We start from the raw sequence: 12,486 nt of genomic DNA on the forward strand, positions 1-12,486 counted from the left end.
AAATATATTGCTAATAAAGGTTGGAGGTAGGAAGCACAGCTGGACTCTGCATGACATGCCACTGTTTAATTTCTAGCTCGGAGGATGAGAAGAAGAGTAGTTTTATTGTATCCTAGAAGAGAATAAAGCCACATGCAAATTCCAGCCATAGACATCTGTTTCCTCTTTGTGTGAAAGAATTCTCATATTTGGAAGGGAATCCCAGTTCTGAAGGGGCTGATGAGGTTTTGATTTTTTTTTTTTCCTTTGGTTCTTTCCCCCATTCTTTGCCACTCCTTCAGCTTGCTGCCCTTGCTCTGGCTGCTGTTTTCCTCAGCTTGCAATTTACCATCAGATATCAACTGGGTGAATTTTCAGTGTTATAGATACACAGTACTTTAAAGCGTTGTGTTGTAGTTGCAAAGAGCTTTATTAAGTTCCTCCTTAAATTTCTTTTATTTAATTAAACAGTATTTGGTGGGAGGACTTTTGCTCTGTCATCAATCTTCAGTACTTACAGGTTGGTATTTTTCTTTGGAAGCGAGATGTGTCTGCTGCTCTGGTGGGGAAGTGCAGCTATTTCTAAAAGTAACTTGTTAAACAGAATCATTTAAAATTCTTTGTATCAGGGGAATTAAGTAGATGTGTAGAAATAAGCATCTGCAAAGTTCATTACCTTAACTTAGGCATTAGGTGCTAAGGACTGCAGGGACCGGAGTAAATGATAATTTCACTAACCTATAAAACATTTTAGAATAATTATTTGCAGCTGTCTGGGGGCTTTAAATTTGCCTTTTGTGTGCGTTTAAGGGTTGACTCTGATGAACAAACAGCATAGTTATATAACATTAGGCCAGACATGAGAACTGGTACTCTCTGTCTATTTTATATTAATGTCAAATGAGAGGTTGCTGGAACTTGCCAGGGTTTCATATTTGCTGGCAGCAAGTTACCCACATGTGTGGACCACATTTTCATTGTTGCCTTAGCCTATTTCAGGCAGAAATATCTCTGCCTAACAGGGTGTGATTCTGTTCATTGCTGAAGAGCTTTTCTTTCAAGAAGAAGCAAAGTACAAAAAGGAATGAAATGCTGTAAGTGTTCAAATTCGGAAGTGTCCCCAGACTGCAGGATTTTGTCACGTCTGCCGTGGAGGAAGAATAAAGGGCAAGAAGCCATCTGAAGGCTTTTCATGAGCTACCCTCACAGGGCTATTTCTTTTTGCATATATTAATGCTACTTTTGGGTGTGGGCTGTTTAGTCTGGTCTCTTAGGGAGATGAGGCTTATGCAAGCAGGGTGTTTGCACACATGGACACACAGCAGCCTGCACAGCCCTTCCACAGCTTGGCCACGGAAATGTGGCACGAGGGCAGAGGCTGCAAGGATAAACAGGAGTTCTGGTAACTGTCTTGAGGGGAAAATAAAGGTGATTAAAGGGTTTGAGGGAAGGTTTTCAGTAGGAGCTGAGCTTTCAACAAGGGCTGTGGAATAGATCTGGAGAAGAAATGTGATGGAGGTCCCTGTGATGGGAAGATTGCCGAAGGCGGCTTGGAAATGGTTTGGCTTCGGAGAATCTGATGACAAAACCCAAATCCACAGGAAGACAGAGTCCCTTTCATTGCAATACCCATGAAATTGCTTGTGTGGGTTTTGTTTTTTAGTCAGGATGTCAGACAGGATCCAATGGGTGACTGCAATAAATGTAGGGCATCTCTTTAGGATCTTCTTAGTGCAGCAAAGATGCTGCTGCCCTGCTTGGTGATGGTGGTGCTTCCCATTTTGTTTGTGTTTTGCAAGTCTTTAAACTCCAGTAAAGCGTGACTTAGGAATATTTTAATGTTTACAGCCTTATCCTGCAGCCCTGCTAGATAGGAGGGAGCCCAGTGGCTGTGCAGGTCACCCTGGCACACATCTGAAACCTGCATCCCATGGGGCACTTGGGGAAAAGGGAAACCCGTAATCCCCATCCAGCCCCAAGCAGGACACGGAAAGCAAACACCACCAACACTGAAAATCAAACAGCACTTGTGAACAAGTTTCCCCTTTGATTGAAATGCTTCTAGCTAAGTAGATATAAAGGGGATTATGTCACAAGCTTCCCTTGTTGTCTTATTAACAGCTGCTTAATTTTACCACTCATTCATGAGCATAAAAAAAGCAAAACTTGGAGGCTGTGTTTGAAAGCTTGTTTTGTTTGGTGTACAGCTGGATACAGAGCGTTTCCTTTTCTCTTTTTTAATAAATTTGAAGCAAATGTATTGGTTATTGTTACTTATTTTTTCCCTATTTTTTTGGTCTAGATCATAGAAGATTATGTTGCTTTTCATTTTACATTGCAAAGAAATCATTCCATATAATTTCAGTTCAACAATGCTGCAGTAGCATGTGGGTGTGTATATATCTTCTCATAAATATATTACCACACATTACTGTCAAAGAGCTGGGCTTTTTCACCCAGTATTAAAAATGAAATTTAATTGCTACACTAGAGTTTCAAGACCCTGATAAATAAGAGCCATGTCTGACCTTTATTTGGGGCTCTGAGATGCCACCAGGGATATTGCTCGTTGTCCAAGATGACAAACTTCCTCTGAGATTTCAGTTTGTCAGCTCAATGTACAGCAGTGACATTGATTTCTTCTCACTGCCATTTCCTGCCTGAATAGATAACAAATTTTCTGTGGCAGGTGTCTGTCAAGTTTAGTTTTGCCTGGCAGATTAACTTAATAGACTCATTTATTAATCATTACTTGCAGCACAGAGAAGCAGACAATACTCTTTGTCTCCTGTGATGTTGAATGGCTGTTCCATTTCAGATTCCTTTGTGTAGCCTGAATTTGGGTTTAATAAGCCATTCATATCTCTAGTGAACGTTTTTAACCTGACATCACTCAGAGCAAAGATATCTGCATTAAATAAGCATGGTCCATTTTGTGTATCTACTCCTTTTCATGGTGAAAGATGTGTAAGTGCTTTCTGAGACTAAATAATTTGATATATGAACTGCCAAATCAGCCTAAACAAGGGGAGAAGTTAAGAAGGATAAAAGTAGAAGAAAACAGGTTGTTGGAGGAAGATTGGAGCCTGGGGTTGACTGGCGAACAAAGCAGAGATAATGCAGCTTTAGGAAGGTGCAAAGCAGACCTGCAGATACAGTTGTAGGGTGATCCTAGGACAGGCCATTGCTTTTCTGGACACCCTTTCCTCTGAAATATCCTGATATTCAGCCTGGAGATAGCAAAGGCAGAGTTGGTACCAGAGATAGGTGTTAGACAGGACTTCTCTGAGTGGTGAAGGACAAGGAAGAATTCAGTGGAGGGCTTTGCAAAGGAGGAAATACAGTAGAAGGTATAGCCTTGGAAAGTGATGTCTCTTGTTGCACAGTGCTTCAGCGTGTTCACAGTGCAAACTGAGTGATGAGCTGAGTTTCTTATCAGGGCAGGATCTGTGAAGGACATGGAAATGCCTGTGCACTCCAGGGACAGGAGGCAGCAGGAATGAGCCGAGGCAGAGATGCAGAGATGCAGACATGCTGCTGGACAGGAGAACCCTGTGTCACAGGCAGAGAACCACCAAGCTTCTCCCTTTTAGCTGGACTGTGCTAGCTCCTCACAACCTGCCTTTAGTTCTGGTTCATGGGAGATCATGGGACATGTTCAGGAAGGTTTCTGCAGCTGATGCCCAAGGGCACAGCGCTGGTTGCAGCACAAGAGCTCATAATCTCTGAGTCTGCACTGCTGAGGATGTTTTCTGCCAAGCTGTGCTCCTGGCCTTGGGAACGTGTTTCTTGAACCATCCTTATGGCTTTCTTGGCTGGCTGACAAACCCAGAATGTCCCTGCACTAGATCACACTGCTTATTGCACTTCTAGGCCACCCTGGTAACAATACATTAACCTCTCAGCAGGGAATGTGATAAACAAAGTAAAACTGCTTTAGTGAAACCAGTCATTTAATGGCAGCGTACATAAAGTGTCCGTAAAGATTTGTAAGCTGCAGTTCACTGGCAGAACAATAACTGTTCCTAATTTAGCCAGTTGAGGAACATGCTAACCCAATTTACCAATTTACTTTGGTAACATTATGTTGTTGTTCTTATTTTTTTCTTTTCCCACCTCTCCAGATTCCTTTCTCTCTGGTGCAGTTTCCCCTCTGGGAGTCCTTAAAGGTAAGTTCTCTTTTAGTGATGGAAATATAAGTTATACATTTTGCAAAGGTTTTCCATGGTAACTTATCTAACTCCATTATTGTGATTTTGGGTATGTTCAAGAATCAGTAATTATGTGCCAACTTACCTGTGCATGAGAAGATCATATGCCTGAATATCTGAAAAATAACAGAGAATATCTAACCACTGATCTATGGCATGCAGGCTAGATTTTACTCCCAGAATGCCAGAAATTTTATCTTCAGCTCTAACATTTTTAACTGCTTAAAAAGAGTGGGAGCCACTTTGTGTTGTGTTACTTCTTTTTTTTTTTTTAAATTTATTTTAATATTTTTAGTGTTTTGGTCTTCATGGTAAAAGGAAATTGCAAATGAGAAAACTGTTTCAGCCTGGGTTTTGTAAACATCACTGCAAAGATATTTTGATTGGCTGTATGTACTTTATTTTAAGGTCATTTAAAGAAGGTGTCAATGATGATGTTTAAACAGTGCAGTTGTTACCATGGTCAGAGATAGGATCTAGATTTTTGAGTGGAGAGTTGGATTGGAAGGTGTAATTTCTTCTCTGTATGTCCTTGAACTCACTGCAAAAAGTGCAAGAAAGGGTTTTTCGAGTACTTGGAGGTCATGGGGTTGAAGCACAGAGAATTATTGCAGATCATTAAAAACATTGTAGTAAAATATATTTATAAAAGAGGAACTGGAGAGAGAAACTTTCTTCCTGGTAGGAATGCTGGACTCCTGAGCAAGCTCAGCAGAGACCCAGAGTGGGACCTTGTGTGCTGGACTGGGACTGCAGTTTGTCCTCCTGCTGTGTGTCTGTAGCTGGGCCTGTTTGGGGAGGACAAGCCCACAGAGTGAATATTTGCATGTAGAGGCTGCAGGAAGTTCAGTTTAAAGGTGAATCCACAGGCAGGAGGAGCATGAAAACCATCGAGAGCTTTGGCAGCAGTGAGGATTCTGTGGGTGCTCCATGAGCTCAGCCTGCTGTGGGGTCTGGGTCTCATCCCACTGCTCAGGGGAGCTGGGGCTGCCTTTTTAGGAATCTGCCTCCCTGGCAGTGTCCAGGAATGGTTTTTGTAAACTCCTCAGTGGTGCTGGCCCAGCCTGCTGGTGGTTACTGCAGCAGGCATGTGTGGGAGCAAGAGGTGGCAGTGCTTTATAAGTGTGGTGTCCATGCCAAAACCACATAAGCCAGCACCATCATGGAGCTGTTTGCAGAATGTAAAGTTGTTTTAACTAATGTCCACCTAGCTGAGACAGTAAAATGTATTGTTTACATTACAGGCTTTAAAGAAGACAGTTTGAATTTAGCTAACTGCAGGAGTGAGTCACTCAGGATGAGGCATCATGTTTAATCTCAGGAGGTCAGTGCAGATCTGAAGAGAAACAAAACTTGTGTCAGTTTGTTCCACAAACCTGTTGCATTATATTCTTCTGATGTGAAGTCAGGAGTAGAAAACTGCAAAAATTAGTCTGGCACACTCAGTTGCTTTGGCTCAGCACAGGGAGAGAGCTCAGGGTCTGTCATATCAAAGCCAGGCAGTGAAAGCAGAATACATTGTGTTTATCTGAGGGAAGCTCTTAAAAAATTGTCCTGACAGTATAACAAAGGACGAAAATCATTATGGTCCCATCAAGAGGATAAATGTGGCCAGTAACATCACTGGAGTGTGGCTGAGGGTGTTGGGCTCTTCACCTTCTCATGGGTGCACATGAACAGACAGTAATTGCAAAGAAATAGAAATGCAAAGGACAAGAGAAAAATGGCACAAAGCCTGAACAGAAAAGAGTTATTGAGATGATGCCTGAGGGACTGCTCTGCACTGGATTAATAGGATTACTTGAGAAAGTAACTGTGGGTGCAGTTGTGTGTGATGTGTGTGGGCCATCTCACTGAGGAGAGTAGAACAAGACCTGTGGCTGTGTCATATTTAAAACCATTACTGTGAAGTGACATAAGCTGATGGAAGAGACTCAGTCCTGATTCCATGAACAAGGTAATCACCATAAAAATAAGGAAAATCATTCCACTGTGAAAGGACAGTTAGAGAGGCACGTGGAAGAAGAAGAGAGGTTCCTTTTCTTTCAGATGTGTGCTGACTGCAGCCAGCAGCAGGGTGTTAAGCTTAAAGAAGCCTAATAAAGGCTTGTCATAGGTAGCAAATGGTGTATTTCTATACCCCATTTTCTCTATCTGCTTTACTCCAAGCTGCTCTGGTTATTCCTTATGCTTTAGTCACAGAATTTACATGCACAGTTTTCTCCTGTCCGTGAATGTGCACCAGCTGTTCCCTGTGAGAGCTGCATTCCAGGCGCTGGGCTATGTTAAAAGAAGAGAGAACATTGTATAATTACTGAACTATAATGTTACCTTGGCTGTGGGCACTGGCAAAGGGAGGATTGCAGTAATTAGCAAGAAACAGAAACTGCTTCAAATACTGGCATTACTGATAGTGACTCAGGTGAACACACAATTTAGGAACAGGCAATAGACTCCTTCCTTAGTTCACAATGACTCAAGAAACAACAGTGAAGAAATTATGGTGCTTTCAATTTAAAAAAGTTTTTTTTTCTTTTATTAAAAATATTTTTATTTAGGTAGCATCCACTGTGCTTAATGTCCTTTCTCTTCCCAATTCTCCATTTTTCCATATTTTGTTGGAGGCACAGATGATTGCTATCAACCAAAGGAGAGAAGAAAACTGCTATGGTGTATCAGATTTCAGGACCCTCACCAGCTAGGATGACTTAGTGTAGCTCTTTCCTGTCTCTTTAGTCCAAGCCTTACAGGTAAAACAGTCTTGAATTCTTCTCAGAGTTCAGGGGAAGAAAGGATATTACAAATTTTATTCACTTTCTGCTACACCAATGCTCAGAAGAGCACCATGGCTGAATATTACTGTGACAGTTTGGTCAGGTTTGGATTCTTTTATGTGGGGTCAATGCTTCTGATCCCATCTCAAAGCCAGGCGGCCCTGAAGAAAGGCAACAGAGCATAGATGTGGTGTCTTTCCCAAATACCAGCCAAGCACACAGCCTTCCATATTAGTTCAGGTTTTGGAATTAAAGTTGTAAGATACAGTCCCCTTGTTTTCTGCCCTGGAATTTCCAGGGTGCCTCAGTGAGTTGCTTTGGAAATACCATATGTGTGTTCCTTACTGTGTGAATTTCACACTGTGGGCTCTGTGTTTGGCATGAAATTGTTGTGGGTTACAGGAGCCTGGTGCAGCTCCTGCTCACCCTGCTGCCAGGGCTGTGCAGTCTCTGCTCAGATGGCTCTGGCCCTGTGGAGCCCATCCCTTCTGTCTTGTCTTTTATTCTCTTCTGTTTAGACATTTTATTCAGTGCTTATAATCATCATATCTGAGTTCCTACCAGCAGCAGTAGTGATTTATCATTTGTTTCATGTTTTAATCCTTCTAGTTTAGAACTAACTGAGAAAAAAGACAACTTTCAGTTCTGCTGAGGGGCTATTACAGACATACAGGGCATCAGGTGTTTTGGGGTTTTTTTTGCAATAAAATAGCATTTTAAAATGCTACAGAAACATTTGAGTCCAGAAACATCTTGTCAAAAAAGCCTGTTTCTTAAGGCTCAGTGGCAATGGTCAGGTCCCTCAGAGAAAAGTGCTGTAAGATAAACCCTTCCCAGGAGAAACAAGACTCAGTCCTCCTGGGTTTTATGTTTCTGCATGTTGGCTGTGCTTCAGAGCCTCTGAGAGTTACTCAAATGCAGCTGCACAGGGAGAATGGTCTCTTTATAGAGCAAATGTATTGTGTGTCTGCAGAAAAGGCTTTGGTAGCCAGGGAGGAGGGAAGGAGCAGGCAGGACAGGACAGGAGGACACAGGTCTCAAATGAGTTGACTTGAAAAACAAAGGGGTTTTTGTTTGTTTAGTTGGTGGATTTTTTTTTAAGGAAAACAAACCTGCTATCCTGGGAACCTTTTGTCTTTCTCATTAGACAGGTCTGACTCTTAAGATGAGACATTTGGACATTGCTAGGACTGTGGAACATCAGGGTCAACCAGTCCTGCCCCTACAAACCCAGCCTCTCTGGGAGGGCAGGCACACACTGCGCTGCTCTGCTGGCCCAGGAGCTTCAGAGAAAGATAAAAATCTTCAAGTGACCATGCTCGAGGTGATGTCTGACTCTTCTGGCACTCAACAGGGCCAGGATTTCCCTCTCTGAATGCTGAGCAAAGTTTAGGGCTCTCAGACTTTCTGCAGTTCTAGTAAGCCCACAAGGGTTTTTTGTCACTGATTTTAGCAATAAAATAATTTTCTCAAATCTGTAGGTGTCACGAATTAAAAGGTGTTACACAAAAAGAGGATGGGGAGAGTCCAGCTGTTCTCCTGGGAGGCTGAGCAGGATCAGAAAATTGGTTGGGTCAGAACAGGAGTTCCATGGGCTGGTTCTGAGCTGGTTTCTGGCCACACAATGGAGAGCAAGTTTGGGATCAGGCCCTTTGTTTTCTGTTCAGGTGCAGCTGTGACTGTAGGCACAAGGCACTTGTGTGGAGGGGAATGTGCTGGTGAACTGAACCATGGATATAGAGGGGAAATGCACATGGGCTCATTTGCTTGGTTCCCTTGGCTCCCTCTCCAGAGAGCTCAGCTGCTGGGGGCTGGGGTGGGCAGCAGAGAGTGTGAACTGATTTTAGGGTCAGCTTTAGCTGATTTAGGTGATTTAGCTCAGCCTTGCTCTTGGTCGTCAGTGTAGATGGATTTTGAGACACATCCTGAAGCTTGCTGTGCAAAGACTGCTTGGTGGTGGCTTTCAGTGGAGAGTGAACACTCTAACCTTGGTTGAAGCTTATTGCACCTGATTTTTAAAGTTAATAAGAATGAAAGGTTTACAGAATACTTCTGCCCAGGCAGCTGGGGTTCTCAGCAGTAATATGTGTTTATAACTCCACCATTGAATCCATAAACCGCATGCTATTTCCCTCCTAAAATTTACAGTCAGATCTGTTGCTGCTTAACAGGGCAAGTAGAAAATAGAGGCGTGTAGCCAAACTGGGCCCTAAATGGCTCTTTCCCTGCCCTACAGGTAGGTGACCATTTTCCCTTTTTCCTGGAGAAGCAGTCTAGTATTTCTTTCCTCTGTGCTTAGCTGCATGTAAGTCAAGAGCAAATGAAAGCCAGGCCCAGCTTTAAAGCCATTTCCTCCCAGGCAGTGCAGTAAGTGTTCTACCATGCCTTGCTCCCTCTTGGACTAACAGTTGGGCTGATTTTGGGATTAAATCCTCGTGGTTAAATAGCACTGAGTGCCATTTGCTGAGGTGCTGGATCAGGAGAGCAGCCTTGCACGGGGTGCTGGGGGTGGGATGTAACGTGCCCATGCCATGAGCAGAGCTGCTGCATTTTTCTCACAAAGGAACAATGCACCCAACAGCTGTTGAGCAAACAGCCCTGGCTTTATTGCTGCCACAATAAGTGTCATTCACACCATCCTGGGGCACGGCCCGAGGAATGCTGCTCACCATCTGCACCAAAGGCAGAGAAACAAATGCAGGCCTTGCTCACAGCACTGCAGGCACGTTTGGGAAAAGTCAGATGGCCTTGGATCATCAATACAGCATTTCAACAGAGCAGAGGAAAACAGGCTCACACAGTCTGCAGATACAGAGCCGGATTGTGATGCCCTCTTGGGCATGGCCAGGCCACAAGAGGTTCTCTAGAAGTTGCTAAGCTTGCCAGTGACATCTGGGGATGTCTGAATATTGAAGGTTTGATTTGGACTTGGTTATTTGCTGAAGAATCTTAGCAGATTTATGGAATTCTTCCATGTAATTTATTCACACACACCTACGAAGCACAGATCTATTAGGTAAGAGCAGTGCAGGTGCTCAAGAAAAACCCTGCTGGCTCTAAAGTGGTTTTTCAGAAGTGCATTTTCCCTCCCCATATGTCCCATTGTGCCATGGAAACTGAGTGTGGCTGTTCTGCCTTGCCATGGGAACACAGCTTCGAAGAACATTTCCTTTAACCAGGCTTTTAGCACATCCATTTTGATTTACATCCAAATGGGTCACAGACATCAATGCAGTATTATATGGGCAGAAAAAGGGAATGAAATGCTTTTAACATGAAAAATATGCTCTTGCATATAGGCCAACTTTTGTTCTCTTTCAATTTATCTAGGATTTGGGTGGGTTTAATTCTAGGACTGAATTCAGTACTGGCATAAGTGAGCACAACTCCATTAGTGCAAATGGAGTCTCAGCATTTATGTCAACAGTGAACTTAGATCATTGAATTTTTCCCATGTTTGGGCTTGCATGTTTCCTGCAGGATAATATACACATGTACTTGCCCATATGCTGCACATATGCACATAAAAAATCCACTGAGGAGGACATTTGGCTTTTTGCTCCATGTTGACTTTCTGTACAGAAACAGCAATCAACTTGTGAAGTTTTTGCTTCTCCTGTAGCTAATGTGCCATGCATCTGTAAGGGTCAGCCATGCAGAATGCCACGTTGTGAGCAAAATCCCTAGCAGGAAAGGCAAACATGAAAATTGCTTTTCTTTCCTCAGTCTGCAGGACCTCACATGCACACAGATCCACGTGATTCATTTGTACTGATTTTTTTTCTCCCCTGTTACCATGAAGTTGAACACTGTTGTGAACAGAGGGGCACACAGAGATACTATAGATACTTATCACTGGAATGAATTGTAATATTTATTCAGCTGCAGGCCTCAAGTGTGGTGTATGCCATGAGTTCTGCTTGAAGGATAGCAAGGCCAAGGCAGAGATATCTTATTCTCTGCAATGCTTCCTGCAGCATTGGTGGTGTTGGGTTGGTCATCAGCTTTGAGAGGTGTGGGTATTGCATTTTCCTTGGTTACCAAACTTTAGATGTCCTGAATATAGACCATGACCTGGCTGTGTAGGGAACACAAAGCTGACAGCTGATTTTTTGCACAAACTTTTACTATAAATGATTGGCAAAGGTGACAGGCATGCACAGGTAAGAGTTGTGTGCACTGGTCAAAGGTTATTGGCCATCTGGAGGCCAGGTGTCCTCAGCACTGAGGAGTCCATATTTGTGGGCACCAAATACTTCCCCCACTATTTAAAAGCAGAGGTAATATTTTGGTAATATTTTCCATATTTTTAAATTTTTTTTTAGATTGAGGGGCCTTTGGTATACCTTGAGAATGACTTTTCCAATGCTCACTCTGCCCAACAAAATGAGATGTCCTTGTTTTCTCAGTATCAAAAGAGCTAAATAACATTTGTGCTGAGAATTCGGGTACACTGGCCTATGGAGCAGGATGAAATGGGATCTCTAGGAAGAAAAGTAGGGCTCTGCCCACATATAAAACTTGACCCTTCTCTGTGAACATTATCCCTGTGGATAATTGGAAATATGCAGTCGGGCTTCCTGCTGTGTGCCATCCCCTGAGGCCACACCCGCTGGATTGCTTTACACGGTGCAGCAATGCACAGCCAGATTTACATATATATCACAGAAAAGTGTTTACAAAAAAAAATTACCATGTGATTGAGCTGGGAAGCTGCAGAGGGCCCCAACTGTATGAGTTTCCATGCACTTCAGCCAGAAGATTTATTTCCAATTTGTTATTCATAAGGGAAGAGAGAGAGAGATTGGGATGGGGTCCTTTGAAGTGGAAAACAAAGTCTTCTATTCAGCCTTCAGCTTAATAGAATACACATGACACAGGCTTGGCATGGCGGCCCTTTCATGTAATGTGCTCCCTGTCATTCTGCTTCCCTGGGCCGTGACTGCTAGTGGGAATGGGGACTGCCCTGGAAAAGCCAGGTTGTCCCCTGCAGCCTTCTGCTCAGGAGCACAGTGTGAGCAGGTAGGAGCCTTTTTGGTGCTGGCAGTGGGGGACCCAGGCTGAGCCAGCTGCTGCAGTCGTGTTGCTCGTAATTCGCGGCTTGTTTCATCCTGCAGGAGCACATGGAGACTGAGCAGTGTCCTTGGGGCTTCTGCAGGCTTTACATGGGCACTTGTGCCCTGCTTTGGAGCCTCTGAGCTGTGCCGCTTGGGCTCTGAGCTCTGCCTGACCTCTCCCCATTATCCCCCGTAGTGGAAGGCTCTTCTACTTCTGTGCAGCATCCAGGATGGCAGAGTGTGCCCTAAGCACTGTACCACTGCAATAACCAGCAATTTTATTCAAAGTCAGTGTTTTAGGCAGATATGGATCCTCTGTTTCTTTCCAGGAAGGCCCTGGTTTTATAGTCATCTACAAACCCCTAACACTTTCTGTGCTTTGCCCTGTTTTAATGGTATTAAAACCTGCTCAAAGGGCAAGTGTTTTTGAAGGACTTACAGGCCTGACTTACCAGCCCTGTCAAT

General features: G+C 43.5%; 1 protein-coding gene across 2 annotated transcripts in view; it reads left to right on the forward strand.

Moving 5' to 3' along the window:
- SLC25A26 (solute carrier family 25 member 26) overlaps positions 1–12,486 on the forward strand; it is an 81,935-nt gene that overhangs the window by 52,392 nt on the left and 17,057 nt on the right. For both annotated transcript variants that reach the window (XM_058813002.1, XM_058813003.1), the window contains one exon: positions 4,104–4,148. In XM_058813002.1, the coding sequence (XP_058668985.1) occupies positions 4,104–4,148 (45 nt within the window). The remainder of the gene's footprint in view (positions 1–4,103; positions 4,149–12,486) is intronic.

The sequence above is a fragment of the Ammospiza caudacuta genome, chromosome 12 (genome assembly GCF_027887145.1).
Source record: "Ammospiza caudacuta isolate bAmmCau1 chromosome 12, bAmmCau1.pri, whole genome shotgun sequence".
In the NCBI taxonomy this organism is placed as follows: domain Eukaryota; kingdom Metazoa; phylum Chordata; class Aves; order Passeriformes; family Passerellidae; genus Ammospiza; species Ammospiza caudacuta.